Source organism: Leptonychotes weddellii, chromosome 9 (assembly GCF_054177405.1).
Source record: "Leptonychotes weddellii isolate Sample4059 chromosome 9, ASM5417740v2, whole genome shotgun sequence".
Lineage (NCBI taxonomy): Eukaryota > Metazoa > Chordata > Mammalia > Carnivora > Phocidae > Leptonychotes > Leptonychotes weddellii.
In genome coordinates this window covers 7,291,774-7,311,114 of record NC_138377.1, presented here as the reverse complement: position 1 = coordinate 7,311,114, position 19,341 = coordinate 7,291,774, and the positions used below count along the sequence as shown (strand labels likewise).

Below are 19,341 nucleotides of genomic sequence, written 5' to 3'. Positions count from 1 at the left end.
GTGCTGTTGCCCAGCCTCTCGGGGGGGCCTCTGGGGTACAGCTGACCTCTGGGCTGCTGGTGACCAGGCCACCAGCATCTTCCATGTGGCGGGGGGGTGGGGGCACAGCTTGCCCAAGAGACTCCAACTCCACCACCTCCGTCCTGCCACAGCCCGCCAGGTACCTGAGCAAATCATAACTCTCTGAGTCCATCTGCATGTCTGAAAACAGGCTCAATACCTGCCAGGCTGGTCCGTTTTCAACACTGGATGTGCTAATGTGTGTAAACAGCTTTGCACTTAGAACAGTAGTGATAATGGTGCAACCCTACGTTTGTCCAACAAAAACAAAACTGTGCGCGCACTGTGTATGTGCTAATCTGCACAACAGCGTATGGTGCAGGAAGTGCTCCCATCACCACTTCCATTCTACAGATTATAAAACTGAGGCCCAGGGGCTACGTCGCTTGCCCAAGTCATACAATGAGCGAGTGGCAGAGGGGCCCTTGAAGGTCTGCGTTTGGGCATCCTTGCGATCCACCGCCGTGCCAAGCACACCTGTCATATACAGTGTAAAGTGCAGGGTACTCCTTAACCTGGGGGCCCCGAGCGGGGCGCGGTGTTTCTTAACGCAGAAACACCTGTCTGCAAATTCCTGCGGCCCAGCCAGCCCACCTCCCCTAGACCATTGCAGGCATCCCTGACCTGGCTGGGTGCCTTGAGTCTCCTCCCGACCCTTCCCTTCATTGCTTACTTGCTACAGACTTTTGAGTTGCAAGGAACGTTTTGAACTCCTAACCCCAGAGTTTGCAAATGTTCTTTGCAGAGCATGCACCATCTTAAAGTAGTAAAAATAAAGACCTGCCGCCACCACCACCAACTACTATTACTACTAGGAAACATTAAGGAATATGGTAGCTTCTTAAATCATTATCCACCTGGTGCCAGGCCCTGCGCTGAACACCATGTGCCATGCACTGAGCTTAAGGACTTTACACCTGTCAGCCCACGAAGCCCTCACGGCTCCCAGTGAGGGGGTTCTCTGTGCAGATTTTCGAAAAGAGGAAGGCTCAGAGAGGGTGAGGGATCGGACCCCGGTCACACAGCTCCCTGGTAGCCACACCAGACGTGGGACACTGAAGGCCCAGCTCCCGGTCCCTGCACTTCTCCCCGTGGGAGTAGTGGGGGTGTGCTGTGACTTTTGCCTCGGGGCACGTGTGTGGTCGCCCCCTGTTACCGTCCGTAAGTTCACGCGAGCAGCCACTTGCTCTTGTTCAAGTGTTTGCCAAGCAGCGAAGGCGGCCACCAGGAGAGCCCAGTGTGATTGCTGGGGCTGGGCATGGTGAACACCTGGAGACAGCAGAAAGTAGGGGCAGGGTGTGTATGTGTTGAATTTACTGTATTTTCTTTCCAGTAGAACTCGTTAGTGGCCGTAAAACCAGTACGTAAGAGATGATGCCTTTGGCTGAGCAAGATTTATTTATTTTGTAAAGATTTTATTTATTTATTTGAGAGAGAGAGAGTGCAGGAGTCGGGGAGTGGGGGAGGAGCAGAGGGAGAAGCCAACTCCCCGCTGAATAGGGAGCTCAATGCTGGGCTTGATCCTAGGACCCTGAGATCATGACCTGAGCCGAAGACAGACACTTAACCGACTGAGCCACCCAGGCGTCCTGGCTGAGCGAGATTTAAAGAAATAAACACCTCAGCATCATTTTCAATGGGATGATTATTCTAATGCTTGGTTTTCTATCTTGGTAACCACATCCCTCCCTAATGAGTTCATCAAACTTCCCGAAGAGAAATCCTCTATCCATCTGCCCTAAGCCTTCAGCATGTTTTGAAGTCAGAAGCCCTTGCAGGCAACTTATCCGCTCGCAGCTTTTCTCAGAAAGTCACTGCGCTTATCAAGCACCTGCTGTATGTGCCCACTGTCTCTGAACCTGCCCTCCCTCCTCCCATCTGGCAGCTGGACTGTTGTCTCCCGGGTCAGATGAAGAAGGTGGGCTCGGGGTGAAGTAGTGTGTCCATGACCACAGAGGGAGTGGCCTGAGCCCCCAGCCCTCTGCCCACTTCAACCATGTGATGAGCACCATAGCTGCTGATTGCTCCCAGTCCGTCAGGAAGGGAGGAAGGAAGGGAAGGAGGGAGGGAGGAAGGAAACAATAAAGGAAGGAGGGGAGGAAGGAAAGAAGGAAGAAAAGCCAAAGGACCAGTGGATCTTTCTGTTACCCTCTCCTTTATCCCCTCTTCTTTCTTCCCTGCCTTTTGCAAAAGCAGACATTGAGGTTACGGCCCCCCACGTGCATCTCTACGTTAATCATTTACAACACTGGGACTGTTATTATCACTTGGAAAGGAGGTATTTTTTACCTCTTCTTAGAGAAAATGCCTCCTCTCCAGTGCCCTGCTAGCTGCTGGTAACCATCAGGTACCTTCAAGACCACTTTTCTGAGTGCCATCCTTGCCAGACCACCCAGGGGACAGGCCCACATCCCTTTTCCAAACTTTTCAGCTGAAACTGGACTGGAGTTTTTCAGCAGAGGATTGGAGTATTTTCTTTGCTCATCCTTTCTGGGGCGCCCTGAGCCTCGTTAGCCCTAAATACTCTTGGGAAGAATATAGCCTTGTTTCTGAGATGATTTCTCTCCAACAGGCAGGTTTCCTGTGGAGCATAATACAGACTCAATTTAGCCCAACAAGCCTGGGAGCATACGGTGAGTACCTGCTATGTGCACTCAGGATCTAAGGTGACAACTCAGGTCTTCGTAGTCCTGAATCATAAAACAAATATCAGCACATGGTAAAACTCTGATTTTTATCACATAGGAGGAAAAATCTTTTCATCTGACCCTTGCAAAATCTCTAGGAGGTTTGGAAGCTGAGGCCAGAGAGGTTTTTCAGCAGCTGCTGATTTGCAGCTGTGAGTAAGCTCTCTGCTCTCCTTGCCCTGGGCCAAGCCCCTGATGGCAGATGCTTGTGCTCAGGAACAGGTCAAGAAGGGGATTGTCAGCTGCAGAGGAATCATGTTCTTCTTTAAAAGCCCTCTTGACCTGAGGAACAGGACTGTGAGGTCCTCTTGAGGAATCATGAGAGTCCTGGCCCAGTCTTTATTTGCTTTCCTGGCGCTTGGCTTTTTCCACACTGGGACTGTTTCAGTGCCAGCTCCGTGGACCAGCCTTTCTCTCTGGCAGGGACTGCCCAGGGAGCCAGCCTTCTTTTTTTCTCTGGCCCTGTTTTCTTTACAACACACCGGGCTGGATTTCCCTCCCATGGACAGGCAGGGGGCTGTGACATGGCTTCCCGAACACGGATAGGGGAGAGTCTTCCTCCGGCTTCTGACCCGGCTGGGCTTGCAGAAACACCTGTGAGTACAGCGGTGCCCGGGAGGCTCAGTCGGTTGAGCATCTGACTCTTGATTTCGGCTCAGGTCATGATCTCAGGGTCCTGGGATCGAGTCCTGCGTCAGGTTCCTCGCTCAGCAGGGAGTCTGCTTGGGATTCTCTCTCCCTCTCCCTGTCCCTCTGCCCCTCCCCCTGCTCTCTCTCTCAAGTAAATAAATAAATTTTTTTTTTATTTTTTATTTTTTTTAAAGATTTTATTTTTATTTATTTGACAGAGAGAGACACAGCGAGAGAGGGAACACAAGCAAGGGGAGTGGGAGAGGGAGAAGCAGGCTTCCCGCCGAGCAGGGAGCCCGATGCGGGGCTCGATCCCGGGACCCTGGGATCGTGACCTGAGCCGAAGGCAGACGCTTAATGACTGAGCCACCCAGGCGCCCCAATAAATAAATCTTAAACGAACAAACAAACAAAAGAAACACCAGTGAGCGCACCTCCTGTGTTCTGAGCTGGCTTGCATCAACAATGACCAGCTTTCCGAGACAGTAACCAGTGCAGCCAACAAAGGATGGGGAGAAATTGCTGCTCACCAGCTCCCGACTCACAATATCAGCAAGTAGTGGACAAACAACCCCTTTTCTCTGCCTGACAGGCTTTCTGTACATCTATCAGGACCCATCTCAAGGGGCACCCCTTCATGGAAGCCTTCTGGAAGCTTCTTAGGACACTAGTCATTCCTTCCCTTGTGTCTTGTCTCTTCTTCCTGCTGACACAGGTGTCCCTGGGGAGAAAGGGCAGGGCAGATTCACCAGGAACGTCATCGGTGGGAGGAGATTGGTGTTTTAAAAATGCTCCCCTGGAGGTCCCGATGGGCACCTCCAGTGGAGAGTGTCCGGCCTTTGGTTCTTGTTATTTGCCTCATGCCACAGTGACTACCAAAAATGATTTTGTGGTACAGAGGAAAGGAGATTAAAAAATGATCCAAACATTTTCCTTATTGCGATAGTCACCCTCCACTTACGGCAAGAATACTTTCAAATGAGGTCTTTCCTTTTTTTTTTTTTTTTCTTTTTAAGATCCAAAAGGGTCCACTTAGGGAGGTAAGCATGCTGGGTAGGTCATGGCCCCAGCCTCCCTTCCCCCCAGGGCGCACGCACTTGAGGACAAGGAGCAATGCTGTGTTCTAATTAATTTCATTTGTTAGTTCTGTTCTCTACCCTCTCTCCCTCCCGCTCTCTCTCTCCTCCTTCTCTCTTTTCCTTTCTTTCTCTCTCTTCCTCTAAGGTAAAGAGCACATGGTTTTTCTCTTTGCACCTCTGGCTTCCAGCCAGTCTCCCCGGCATGTAGTAGACGCTTTGTCCGGCCAATGAAACAATGAACAGTTGAACAAACAAATTTCCCAGCCTTCACCCCAAGGCCTTGAAACTCCACTCCACTCAGGGAAAGGGAATTTAGTATGATCAGGAGGATGTGGGCCCACACAAGGGACTGGTCCCCCTGATTCTACTGAATCATTCCAAAGATATCCATGAATGAGTTGGGGCGGAGGAGGTACTAATTTATAACAGCTTTTGCCAGCTCAACTGTTTATACCCAGTGACCCAGCGACGGTGATAGGAATTTCTCATAGCTGAATCAACAGGGGCACGACGACCACTCCACCCCAGGAAGCCCAGGCCTTAGAGAGGCCATCAGGTACAACCAGGAAGGGTGGCATCCCCACCTGGTCTTGGCCTCTTCTTCTCGAGGTTCTCAGCCAGTGTCCTAAAAAGAAGCATTGGCCCCCAGATGCTCACTGAGGACCATGGAAGCCCTTGGAGGACAAGGTCCTGGGAGTCCTGGACCACCACTGCCTGGCATTTCTGTCCCCCAGGGCAAGCGTTCCCTCCATTATTGATAATCAAAGATGATGTATGTTCTGACCGAGCCAGCGTTTTCTCTGTACTGAGTTTCTATGGCAACGGTTTCAAAAGTGGTGAATTTGCTTTTTCCTCTTAATTCCGTAGTGCTCTGAGGCTTGCCAAAAATATCCTTTTTTTCCTGGGTCTACTTATGTTCAGTCATAGAACCACCTCATCTGCCATGCAGATATTCTATCAAATAGTACAACGCACAGCAACTAATTGAGCAGATTTTTTTTAAATAAAATGCTCTATGCGAGTTGATATGCTAGACACTGGGAATTCAAAGGGAAATTAGTTCTTGTTCTTAAGAAGCTCATACTCCCTAAGAAAGATAGATCAATACTCAGCTAATTGTAATACAACGTAATATAACGTGACTTAACAATGTACCATAATGTAATCTTAGTACATAGCTAACTATATTATAATGTAATCTAACATAGCATCACCTACTGCAACAAAATAACATTAGTATACAGCTAACCATCATGTAGTGTAACATAACATAAGGGCACATAATGCACGTGCACAGCTAACCTTAATATAATATAATGTAACATAATATAAAATGATAATATAATAAATCTGATGTAATAAATATAAGGCAATGTATTAAATGTTTTATCAGTTGTAGGAACAAATTAGTATGGGACCCCGGTGGAGAAAGCCATAATTCAGCCTAGAGTGACGACAAGGGTTAGGAGTTGGCAGGTGTGGATTTTGATTCCTGATCAATTCCTTGCAACTGTGCAAGTCCGGGGAAATGACTGCATCCCTCTGAGCCCCCAGTCACCCACCCCCTGCTGGGCTGGGGTGAGATTGAGGTGATACCATGAAGTGACAGCATCCAGAGCAGCCCTGTTTTGGGAGTTACTGCTCATTCCCACCATCCAGCTCAGGAGAGGCTCAGGAGAGGCTCAGGAGAGGAGCCTCAGGCAGTGGGGGGGACAATCCAGCAAGCAGCAGAGTCCGCCGCCTGAGCAGCGAGGTGGCCACGTGAAGACACCCAGCACATACGGTACAGAAGGGGCGGGCAGTGTGGTCCCTGAGGGCATGGGACCTGACCCATTGCCACCCCTGGCTGCTGAAGGACTGATGTCACAGTGGCTCCGTGCTCCTGGGGGAGGCACCGAAATAAACACAGACCTCACTCTAGAAGCTCTCTGCATGTACTCAGCACTGGTCCTGATGTCACGGTGCCCCATCACATTGGCGAATGTCACGGGTGTGACCTCTGCCTTCCTGGCCAGTTTAGACGTCGAGCAAGAGAAGTGTCTCTCCTTGTCCGGCACAGCGCTGGCTCACGGGGGTGTCCACTCAGTGTGGCCACAGAGAGGATTATGGGGTGATGCCTCTCCATCCTCCTTTTACCACCGTGTGCCTTCCTTTCTTCCCCTGTCCGCAGGCGTGGGGTGGCCCCCACTTCATGGGGCTGTTGGTAATAAAATGCGATCGTGCCCTTCAAGGGCCCAACACGTCCCTGGTGTGGAGCCGGCTCTCCATAAATATTAGCTTTTATTTTTATTTCCTACGCTGTTTTTCATTAAGAACTCTTCAGCACGTGAACAGTAGCCAACACGGTGGCAAGTATGGACATGGGGCGGCTGCGTTGCCCTTAACTAGAGCCAACGTGAAGAAAGACACGGCCAGATGGGCGGCTGGTTGTGTGTTGTCAATTTGATGAAAGGGCAGAACTGCCTTTTTTCTTGTGCTCTTTCAACAAAATAGCCAAGTTGGAGGCCAGTTCTCTGTGGGACAGCGTCCCAAAGTAGCTCGGGGCTGGGTGACTTCATGACAAGGCTCTCGGGGTTTGGGGTGTGGGCGGGATGCTCAGTGGAGTGATCGTAGGCAGGATGCCTGACGCCCGGGACCAGGGGTCGGGGCACTCACTGCAGAGGCCGGCATGGAGTCGGGTCTGTAGCTTCAATATCTATAGGAGGCAGAACCCCTTGCTGATACCCTCTTGGGAGGGGAGGGGGGAGAAATGGATTTCCCACCTCCGAATGAGACCAAAGCAGGGTCTGTTTGCGCTCTTCCTTTCTGCCTCCAGGAGAACAAAGATGTGGATGGTGTCAGGAGCACCAGCTGGTCAGCACGGCAGTGCAGAGGGTAGGCAGGCCCTGAGCGCGTTCCTCAGCAAGGCTTCTGTAGGTTTCTGTCTGCTGATACCTTGCCAACTTTACACCTTATATGTTCCAGCCACTGAGCACGGGGACATAGTAGAGACTGTTCATTTCCATAAGAATCATCCTGTAATATTGCTGCAAACCCCCTAATACTCAGACTATTGATTTCCATAATAATCATCCTGGAATGTTACCAGGAACCCTGTAACAGGCAGTTTGAATTCAGCCTCTGGAACTTCGGGAATGTCTAATCTATTGAAGCCTTGGTTTTACCATCTGTAAGATGGGGAAATTCCACCTCTCTGAGAGGCACTCTCTCTAACCAGGGCAAGTATGGGATGGGCAAGAAGCAAGGTGACATGGGAGGGACACGTGGTGACCCCCATGGGGCCAGGGCAACTGGCCTGGGCAGTTGGGTGGCTTTTGAAGGCTTCAGCCCCCTTCACTGTCCTCGAAGGCCCAGGGCTCAGAGGCTGATGACTGACTGTGACTTCATGAATCAGGCATGAGGTGGAGGTCAAGGGCACTGAGGATGTTGAGCTGAGCTCCTTGAAATGCTGCCTCTCTTACGTTGTAGAGGGTATAAATGTTAATCGTTTTAGAGAGAAAGGCTCCCTTTCTTTGGGGGTCCTTCTTCCCAGCATGTGCCATGCTGACCTTTGTGTTTACAACCTGGAAGTTGACATGGGACCCTTGATACAAACCCCCATCAAGAAGAAGTCTTCACACCTGTGCTCATTAGCATTTCTTCCAGCACATTCCCAGGTCCCAGGGAGGAAACTCACAGAGCAAGATGGAGTCCTGATTCCACGTAAGACTCCACGCCCCAGAGCCTTCTGTCCTGAGCCAGGAGGATTGACTGAAATGCCTCCAGGAGCCCAGGAGGCGTGGACCCTTTGACCAAAGAAGGGTTTTCCATGTGGAGGGCACTCTGGGTGTCCTTCGAGGATTCTCCATTTACCTTGGTGATTAAACTCTAGCTGCCCAGAACCCTATAGTCTTCACCCGGCCATTTACTTTTAAAATAACTGATTTCCCTGTTCGTGTCCCATGAAGCATGGATAGCTGCTGTTTTGCTGGGTCACTGGAGAGGGACGCAGCCCACCTTCTCCCTCTGGAGCCGGTTACCGATCATGTCCTCACTCTGCTCTCTCTACCACTGGAGCCTCTCCCGTCTCCCCCCTGGAGAAGCCTGGGGCGGGTAAAATGTAAACCATATTTGCAGAAATGCAAGGCCTCCGGGAGGAGGAGACATCTATGGCATGTCACTAATAGACCCAGGTTCCAAGTTTGAGCTGGTGTGTGGATCACAGTTTTATTCCCCTGCGCACGTGAATTCTCTCGTTCGTACATTCCCTCTCTCTCCTCTCCCTCTCACACACACATACTTACAAGCTCACATGATCACACACACCTTCCAATTCCTGTCCTTTGACAGCTGAGGGACTGACCCTGGGCAAAGTCCTTACCTCTTTCCGGAGGCAGATTCTGCGTCCGTTTTGTTGAAGGCATGAAGGAAAGCGCCCCAACTGTGCCATTGGCCATCCTAAGGTCCAAACTGAAGGTGTGCTGGGGACGAAGTTGCACGCCCTACATCCTGTTGTGGCCTCTGCCCTCAGGATGCCCCTGGGTCACCTTAATCTCTCCCCCATCCCTGCAGGCAGCTCAAGAAGTGTGGGGTAATGAGGGCCACATCGAGACACTCTGGTCTGCAGTTTGCAGACAGGCGAGCTCACTCTGAGCATTGCCTAATGTGCTGGAAAGGGGAAGCAACATCCCATAAGGTGTGGATAGTCTCGTAGAGGTTCCATCTCAACAGTCAAATTCAAGATTCCTGTGCCTGGCTGTTCCCTCCATCTTCTTAAAGGACAACGTTTGAAGTAGGACAGACACACAGGACCATGTACAGCTTAATGTGTGTTTTCCAAGTGAGCGCATGTAACCAGCGCCCAGATCAGAATATAGCTAGCCTTCTACTCTGAAACCTCCTTGTGTCCCTCTTCCCAGCCTTCACCCCTCCGGCAGCAACCATAGGCTGAATCTGACACCAGATATTAGTTTTTCCTGGTTTTGACCTTTATAGAAATCAGGATTTCTCAATCGACACGCTATTGAGATTGGGACTGGATCATTCTGTGTTGTCAGGGGCTGTCCCGGGTGCCGCAGGATGCTCAGCAGCGTCCCTGGTCTCCACCCACTAAGTGCCAGTAGCACGTCCTCCCCCCTCGGTTGTGACAATCAAAAATGCCTCCAGACATCGCCAAAAGTCCCCTGGGGTGCAGAATTACTCCCATTTGAGACCCGCTGAAATAAATGGAATCACATAGTATGTTCTTATTTGCGTCTGGGTTTTTTGGGTCATCACTGCGTTTGTGAGATTCATCCATGCTCTGGTGTATACCTGTGGCTCATGATTCCCGTTGTGTAGGATTCCACTGTGTGAATATGCCCCAGTTGACATATCCATTCTACTATTGATGGGCAACTGCGCTGTTCCCAGCTTGGGGCTATTCCGAGTGATGCCATATGGATGTGTGTGTACAAGTGTTTTTGTGAGCACGCATTTGCACATCTGTTGGGTGTGCAGTCTGTTTTGTGAGGGCCTTTGCTTCCTTTCCTTCCAGTGACCATGTGGCCTCCATGCCTGCATCGTAAAGGGACTTCCTCACAAACCCCTTCAGCCTTTCCCTGGACCTGGCGGCATAGACCCCAGTGTCCTGAGCTCCATCATCTGCTGCAATCACTCCACCTAAGCCATTAACACTCCCCACACTGCCCAGTGGGGATCCCAGCCTTCGGCCAACTGGCCACAGCCCACGTCCTGCCTCCTGGTGGGGCCGGGGTCGGGGGGAAGCCTGTTGACCCAGCCCTGTAGCCAGCCCTGGGAGGTAGCACCACTCAACCTTGGGGAGCTGTGCTCCACGCCTATGGGAATGACAGTCCCAAACGTCCAGCGGGAGACCAGCCCCAGGGGACAGGGGATGGACAGTGGCTCCCGCTCTGAAGATCTTTCACATGACTGTCACTTCCCTTGATCAGAAATGTTTTTCGTGGGCACCTGGGTGGCTCAGTTGGTTAAGCGACTGCCTTCAGCTCAGGTCATGATCCTGGAGTCCCAGGATCGAATCCCTCATCCTCCCTCTGACCCTCCTCCCTCTCATGTGCTCTCTCTCTCTTATTCTCTCTCTCAAATAAATAAATAAAATCTTTAAAAAATAAATAAAAATAAAAATAAATGTTTTTCTTACCGATGTTATGTGCTAACTGAAGCAGCAGGATTTGGGTGCCAGCCCTTGAATTCAAATTTCCTCCCTTCCTTCCCTCCTTCCTTCCTTCCTTCCTTCCTTCTTTCCTTCCGGTTAAAGTGACTCTGCATGAAAAGCCTGGGCACTGCAGGGGGCACAGAGAGAGTAGGAAACTGTCCAAGGCATTTATGAACCTCAGGCAGCATGCAGCGCGTGCACTCGTGTGCACACATGCGTGCGTGCATGCGTGTGTATGTGTGTGTGTGTCCGTGTACGCACACCATATCTTACGGACGCAGTACGCAGTGCTCTGGCATTGGGGACATGATAGGAGAGCTACAGATAAAATGCTTTGAGAACCAAAGGAAGTTGAAACTTCAAGGGAAGTTTCCAGAAATAGTAGCTGGGCCTGGAAAGTTGGGTGAAATTTGGGTACATGGAGGTCTCGGCCGGCCTCCGGGTCAGGGAAAAGTAAGAACAGCCACTAGGAGTCCAAATGGGCAGGGTGCATAGTATTTCTTCAGGTCAGGGTCCTAAGCCCTCAGCTGGCCTTTGGAGATGTCACAGTGACCTCTGCAGTGGACCACGTGCTTCAGTTTCCCTACCTGCCTTGGCAATACACACAGGAAAATCTGGGGTCCGTGGAAAGAGCCCAGGCTTTAGGACCTGACTCGGGATGGGGGCCCACCCTCACCAGCCTGGCTCTGCAGGGGGCCTCAGCTCTGGCCCGTGCAGTGGGAATGCCGGTGTCCTCCTTCTGCCTCCCCCCTGCCTCCCAGGGCGTGGAAAGCACCTCATGGCTCCCAGGGGCTGCAGAAGCAGCAGTAGCCTATGAGGTGTGCTTTGATTTCCTTTCTAATATGCACACTCTCTGGGGCATACGTACAGCTCTGTAAGTTCCCACAAATGCACAGACACCTGTGACCACAACCACCGTCACGATTTAGAGCCTTCCCTCACCCCAGACACTTCCTCCAGCTGCCCTTGCCCGAGGTCAGCCTGTCGTCCTGCGTCCTCCGGAACATCACGGGAATGGAATCACACAGCGTGAAGCCTTTTCTGTCTGGCTTATTCATGCGCTTGAGATTTCCCCACATTGGTGTCCATCAAGAGCTGATCTATTTTTAGTGCTGAGTAGTCTTTTACTGTGTGATTGTACCACCGTTTTTTGGTTTTGTGTTTTTCTGGGCTGTTGAAAGACATTTGCGTTGCTTCCAGTTTGGGGCAGTTACGACTAAAGCTATTCTAAACATCTGCACAGATTTTTCTATGAATGTAAGTTTTCATTTCTTTGGGGGCAAATACCTAGGACCAGGATTTCCAGGTTGTTTGGCAAATGTATGCTTATAAGAAGCTGCCAAATTTTCCAGAACGGCTGTGTCATTTTACTTTCCCACCTGCTTTGTATTCAAGCTGTTCCACACTCTCGCCAGAACTAAGTAATGATCTTAAAAAATAAATTAATTAATTAACCATTTTAGTAGATGTACAGTGGTATCTCATGATGGTTTTATTTTACATTTCCCTAATGTTGAACATCTTTTCATGTGTCGTTCTGCCTTCTGCATATCTCCTGTTCAGTGACCGTTCAGAGCTTTTGCTCATTTCTCAAAGTGGATTGTTTTCCTGTTGTTGATTTTTCAGAGTTCTTTATATAATTAAGTTACAAGTGCCTTGTCAGATATTGTACCTGTGATTTTGTAAATATTTTCTTCCAGTTGATGGCTTGTCTTTTCGTTCTCTTATCAGTGCCTTTAGCAGAGGAATAGTTTCTAATTTTGATGAAATCCGGGTCACCGATGCTTTCTTGTATGGATTGCACTTTTGGTGTTGGACTGAGAACTCTTTGCCTACCTAACTCAAGGTCGCAGAAATTCTTCTCCTCTGTATTTTTCTGAAAGTATTATACATTTATGTTTACATTTAGATCTGTGATCCATTTTGAGTTAATTTTTGTGTAAGGCATGAGGGTGGGGTTTTTTGGGTAATTTTTATATAAGAGATCAGGTTCTAGGGACATTTTTATTTTTATTTTTTGCATATTGGTATCCAAGTGTTCTAGCATCATTTGTTGAAAAGACTACCCTTTCTTCACTGAATTTCTTCTGAGATTTTTTTTGAAACTCAGTTGACCATATTTATGTGAATCTGTCTTGGGACCCTCTGTTCTGTTTCATTGATCTATGTATCTCTTCATTTGCAAATGCTACACTGTCTTGAGAACTGTAGCTTTATAATAAGTCTGGAAATGAAGTACTACTGTGAGTTCATCAACTCTGTTCTTTCTTGGCTATATTTGGTCCTTTGTCTTTCATACATATGTTAGAATCGGCTTGTCTCTATCTACAAACACACCGGCTAGAATTTTGATTGGGATTACATTGAATCTCTACATCAATTGGGGGAGAATTCACATCTTCACAATATTGAATCTATCAGTTCATGACCGTACTCTTCTCTCAGTTCATTTAGCTATTCTTTATGAATTTCATCAGTATTTTGCTATTTTCAGCACTCAGATCATGTACATGTTTTGTTGGATTTATACTTAGTGCTTTCATTTTTTGGTGCTCTTGTAAATGGAACTTTAAAACAAATTCCAATTGTTCATTGTTTGACTATAGACATACAATTGGTTTTTTTTAATACTTTAAGTATGATGTTAGCTTTAAGTTGTTTTTTGCTGGTGGTTTTTTTGTTTTTGTAGGTGGTCTTTATCAGACTTAGAGAGTTTCCTTCTATTTCTATTTTGCTAAGAATTCTTACCATGAGTGGATGTTTAATTTTGTCAAATGATTTTTCTGCATCTATGGATACAATTATGTTTTGTTTCTTTTCACTTCTGTGAGTGTAATGAATTACATTAACTGATTTTTGAACGTTGACCCAGACCAAAAAAAAAATTACCTTTTTACGTATTGCTGGAGTCAGTTCACTAATATCTCTAATCTACTTTCTGTCTATGTTCAATTAGGATATTGATCCTCCGTTTTCTTTTCTTGTCATATCTCTGATTTCGGTAGCAGGGTGGTGCTGGCCTCACTCACCTGATTTGGGAAGCATTCCATAAAAAGAGCTAAAAATGCCCTTCCGTCTTCTATTTTCTGGAAGAGATTGTATAGAGCTGGTGTCATTCTTCCTTACATGTTTGGTAGAATGAGTCAGTGAGACCATTTGGAGATTTCTTTTATTCAGAAGATTTTTGCCTCACCTTCTGCAAGCGGTGGTCCCAGCATCAGTCCCACTGTAACGCCGTGGCGACGCTGTTTGGCTCTGTCCTGCACGGGCACCTCTCAGGGACGCATCTGGGCTTTTCAAAGGCTTCATGATGCTTCTTTGGGTCACTCACATGCATGCACAGCACAGAGCGAGCCCAGAACATGCGCAGGTTCTATGCAGAATTAGGGGATCCTTTCTGCACTCTCTCCCCCAGGATATTCCTTGGCTCCCGAGGTCCTTCTTTCCTAACCCTCCAACTGAGAGTCTGTGTTTCTGTCAACTTTATTGCCCCGTGTGTCACACAGCTCTGCATGGCCAGGATGCCCGCTGGGCAAAGCAGGAGATGAGAGAGAGAGAGAGAGAGAGAAGTGATAAAAGGAACTTCCCCACACAACTCAGACCTCGGGGGCCCTTTCTTCAGTTCCTCTGGCCAGAGAGAGAAGGGTTTTCTCTTGCAGTTTAGGTTCCCTGCCCCTGCCACTGCCCACCACTGCCACAGAAGTGCATCCAGCACCTGGGCCTGGCCCAGGGGCAGCCGGAGAGAGAAAGAGAAAGAAATTGTGGATTCCCCCAAACTCTCTGGCTCCCGGGAGCCCCTCTTCCCTGCCCTCTGTCTACAAAGAGGGGGGTTCTCTAGGGCTTTTGCTGTCGATGCTTGGAGACAGGATGGAGAACCCCAGAGAGCTCAACGTGCCTGTGTCTTCAGGGCGGAAAATGGAGAAAATCACAAAAACCCCACAATGGCCATAAGAGGCAAGCAGGCCTGGCTCCGTGCCCACCCAGCAATGGCAGTGGGGACCATACTTAGAATTAGGGGCTCTGGGCGTTGAGTCCTTACAATCAGGATGCGGTACTTCACCCCCACAGCATCCCACAGGGTGGTTCCCACTATTCTCCTCATTGGACAGATCGAAACGGGGGCCCAGAGAGGGTCAGTCACTGGCTCATGGCACACAGCCAGGGCTCAGCCTTGTGCTTGATTCTCCAGTTCAACGAATTACCAGCAACGTGCCCTCCTTCATGCTGTGAGATCTGTTGCTTTATTCTTATCTCCGTTAAAGTGCATGAAATGTCATTTTTTGGCTGTGCGGTTGTCTATATTCCTTTTAAATGTTAAGCCCTTCAAGGTTTCCCCTGGGCATCCCTAGGGTCGATCTAGCACTTCCAGGTGCAGAGTAGGCCCTCAGCATTTGTTGAATGACTAACAAATGGATGGATGGCACTCCCAGTCTATCCAGCCCTTATATTTGGACCATAGAGACCCTGCGAGAAGGTAGTAAGGAGAGAAATTGTCTTTATAATGTTTGTAGGCTGGCTGGAGGCCTCCTGGAATTTTCCAGTGAACTAGGTCACCCAGAGAGCCTGGGCTGCAGATGGCGTGCTCTGGAAACACAAAACCGAGGGTGTGCCCCTTGCACAAACTCTGGAATTGTAGCTCTTTCTCAGAGTGACCACACACAGAGTTGCCAAATTTAGCAAATAAAAATGCAGGCGGCCCAGTTTGAATGACATTTGAATGTCAGATCATTTTTCAGTACGATTTTTTGCTGTAAGTATGTCCAATGAAATATTTGGAATATACTTACAGCAAAAAATGATTTTGTTGTTGTTTCTCTGAAATTCAGATTGCACTGGGTGAGGACTTTACCTAAGGGCCTGTCTCCCAGCCCTCACCACTCGACTCTCACTTTAGGACCGTCAACACCTGACTCCGGCTTTCTCAGCATCTGGCGAGGGCTTCTGAGCACTGAGCTTGGCCTTGGCCATCACTCATCAGAGCCGCTCCTGGGTAAGCGAGGCTCAGAGAGGGAAGAAGGGCCAGGTGTCTCAGCCCTGAGCAGCACCAGAGTGCCACCACCCAATGGAGACGGGGACAATATGGATGTTTCTACCCTCGTATAAGTTTAACTTTGAAACGCACAGTCTAGGAGCATCAGATCCATGTGGCTGGGATGCCCCAGGGGCCCTGCGGATGGATGGCCTTCTATGGGAGGAGGGTCTGGTGGAACCCAGCAGGAAGCCGCCAGCAAGCCCACTTCCCAGAGCCTCCAGCAACAAACACCCATTGTCTTTCTCGTCCCCTCCCCTGAAGCATTGGCATTATTCTGGAAACATCTGCCAGAGCCACCTCTGGTTACCAGGCTTTGAAGATTTCCCTTTGAAAACATTTTCTCTTCCTTCCTCTGGAGAGGCCCTGCTTAGGGGAGATCTATCTAACCTCTCTCTTCTTGGCAGGAACAGATGGGGACCCGGGGCGGGGGAGCCGGCAGGCCCGCAGTGCTGATCATAACCCACCTCGTCTGTGACCCACTGCAATGCTCAAAACATTGCTCTTAGCGTTAGAGGTTGAAAAATACCGAAAAGCAACAGACGCCCATGTGCCCAGTGACCAGAAGAGACTCTTTTTAATATTTCATCCTGTTTGCTCATCTTTTCTTAGAGTGAAATATTATAGACAAAACCAGTCTCCTTTGCCCCTAACCCTTGTCCTCCGAGGCAGCCGCTATGGTGAGTCTGGCTCATACATTTATAATCCTTGACTTCATATGTGCGGATCCATGCATAATATAGAGTATTTTGTAGGCAGGCTTTTAATGGATGCTATCTGACTTTATTTGGTGACTTCCCTCCCTGCCCCCCAACCACAGAAAGCGTTTTGCACCTGCTGCCCCCGCCCCATCTGCGAGGCAGCGTTTGATATTTCCCCTGTGTTTCTGGGGGAAACTTGAGCTTGGACAGGTTAGGTTAAGAAATGGGCCCTGACCGCCCAGCCGGGAAGTGCTGGCTCTAGGCTGAATCTCAGCGTGCCTTCAGAATTCTTGGCTGATGGTCCTGGAATTCGTTTGTTCACCCTCTATCTTCTGAGCGCCTGCTCTGTTCTAGGCCCTGGGGATGCTGCGGGAAACCAGGAAGGCTCCTGCTCTCCTGAAAGTTACCGTCAGGAAACACAGCCTTGATGGACAGCATGGACCTTGAAAGTTGACCTGTCCTGGTATCCCCTCTTCAACAAGCCAACAGGCTTTTTTCTGACCTGGCCATGACCACCTCCTCTGCTGGGGAAATGAGCTCTCCCCTCCTCCAGCCCCCGCCCCACCCTGTGACTCTGCAGCAAGATGCCCAGGATCTGGTTCTGCCTCCCTGGACCTCTCTCTTCTGCAGGGTGTGAAGTTAGAGGTCTTCACCCCCAGATCTGCTTTGAGCTGAAACCTCATCCAAGGGTTCCACTCCCAGGGGGCTAGGACCACACCTGCCCACTGGTGTGAGAAAGCCTATTTGTCACTCAGTGGGGAGGAGCCTCTCCAAGGGACCTTCCAGATGCTTCTCTCACCACCCGCATCTAGGGTGACTCAGCCACCATCCCTCATTCTGACCATGAGTCCTCCTGTTCAGCTCTTTCCAACTTCCAAATAATGCAATCGAGGCTGACCTTTTTGTTTGTTGTTTTCTATTCATGAGATTTTTGCTGTTTAAACTTGTTTTCACATCTATGGACACTTTGAACGTAGAATCTGTTTTACAAAGGAAAAAAAAAACATCAAAACCACCAAACACCTGAGCCAGATAGATCGAATGACAGTGCCAGCCAGACTTGGAGCATCTCTCAGCCTAAACATAAGTTGGGGAGCAGGGGGGCTGTCTCTTGCACCTGCAAGAGAGTACCTGATTAATTGATCGCATAAAAGCACACGTCTGGAAACACCAGGGTCCCCATTCCCTCCCTTCAGCTTAAGTAGTTGGGTAAGAGATGCATGCAAGGCTCCTGGTTTTGAATTTCTACAAGAACAATAAAAGGAAAGAATATGAGGAATTACTGAGTGACTGTCTTGGACCAAATTTTATCATCTGTGATTTTATTTCCTCCTTGCAAGAATCCTGCTGGTTCCACTGAAGGTAATGAATTATCTTCATTACTTACAGGCAAGTGGGTTAAAGGACGCACCCCAGCTCTACTATACTCACCCCCCAACTCTACTGTGCTCACCCACCTTGGTGAAGCAGGATTCACCTCCGAGTCTGTCTAGCACCAGAACCCACCCTCATCCCCACACTCAGAGGCAAGAGCATCCATCAGACACCAGCCGTGGTCTCTGGCTTAGGTGCAGGGCAGAGGTGGGGCTCACTCTGTGGAGAATGCACTGTCCCCCACGGGGGTCTCTGCAATTGGGTTGATGAAGAACAGCTGGTGGGGAGCCCTTCTGCTGACTTCAATTCATTAATTCTACAGGGTCATGTTTGTCACCTTTTTTGTGTTAACAATGGGGCTGAGAGAGCTTGAGATGAGTAGGTCACAATGCTTGCCTTCCAGAGAGTTCCCTGTATAGCGGGAGACCAACCTCCAATTAGGTGAGCCTCTGGATATGTCACCTGATGGGACAAAGAGACTTTGCAGGTATGATTAAGGTTAAGGATCTTGAGATCAGGGGCAACTGGGTGGTGCACCAAGTTAAGCGTCCGACTCTTGGTTTTGGCTCAGGTCATGATCTCAGGGTCGGGCTCCATGCCCAGGGGGGAGTCTGCTTGAGATTCTCTCTCTCCCTCTGCCTCTGCCCCTCCCCACCACGGGCTCTCTCTCCCTCTCTCAAATAAATAAATCTTCAAAAAAAAAAAAAAAAAGGATTTTGAGATCAGAGATGATCCTGGATTATCCAAGTGCGCCCAGTATAATCACCAGGGTCCTCATAAGGGGGAACTGGGAGGGTCAGAGAGAGGTTGGAAGATGCCACACCGCAGGCTTGGGAGACAGAGGACGGGGCCACAGGCCAACGTGGGCACCTCTGGAAGCTGGACGAGGCAGGAGTACAGTGAACACCTTGGTGGTAGTGCGGTGAGACCCGTGTTAGACTTCCAACCTCCGGGCCTAGAATAAATGTGTGTCCTTTTAGGCTACTACGTTCGTGGCAACTCGCTAAGGCCACCATAGGAAACTAACACAGGGACACTAACTGCGAGCAGGGGAGCAGAGCGTGAGAAGGGGCGCAGGGTGGAGGGGTGCTGGGTGGAGACCCGGTGGACGGCAGCGGCCCCCAGGCAGGGTGGTGGTGGGGCCAGGTGCACCTGGGGCTGCTCTCTCTTCCCTGCCCAGAAGCTCCATCCAGTGTCCCCCTTTTCCCCACTGATTTGATGCAAATACGCATTGACCTGGCCCACCCCGGAGAGAGGGGAGGGGGGCACAGGTCTCGCCCCAGACCGTAGCAGGTCCCACGGCACAAGGCAGCGGAGGGAGGGCCTCTGCCCAGAAACCCAGCAGGGCCCTGAGAGGTGGCCACTGACAGAGGACTGGAGCGCGGGTTAACTCTGGGGCCCAGGGGCCCGGGCGCGGCGGCTGCGGACCGAGTCCAGGCGCGTGGGCGGGAGAAGGTGCAGCTTCCTGCCCTGGCCTGAGCCCCCCCTCTCTAAGATGCTACCAGCAGAGTTTCTGTGGCCTCACCACAGTCCTGCTTCTGCTGTGGGCCGTCAGAGGAAGACCCTAGAGAAGGGTGGGCCCCGTGGGGTGGCCGGAGCGCTGGCTGCGGGGGGGCGTCGGGGAGAG

General features: G+C 49.9%; 1 protein-coding gene across 2 annotated transcripts in view; it reads left to right on the top strand.

The window, feature by feature from the left end:
• Window positions 1-19,341, top strand: part of C9H14orf132 (chromosome 9 C14orf132 homolog) — a 51,928-nt gene that overhangs the window by 21,369 nt on the left and 11,218 nt on the right. The window contains exon 1 of one of the 2 annotated variants that reach the window (XM_081829970.1): window positions 11,814-11,867. The exons of the other annotated variant lie outside the window; for it this stretch is intronic. Within the exon in view, the coding sequence (XP_081686096.1) occupies window positions 11,862-11,867 (6 nt within the window). The 5' untranslated portion in view covers window positions 11,814-11,861. Of the gene's footprint in view, window positions 1-11,813; window positions 11,868-19,341 lie in introns of those variants that run through there. 2 annotated transcript variants of the gene reach the window in all.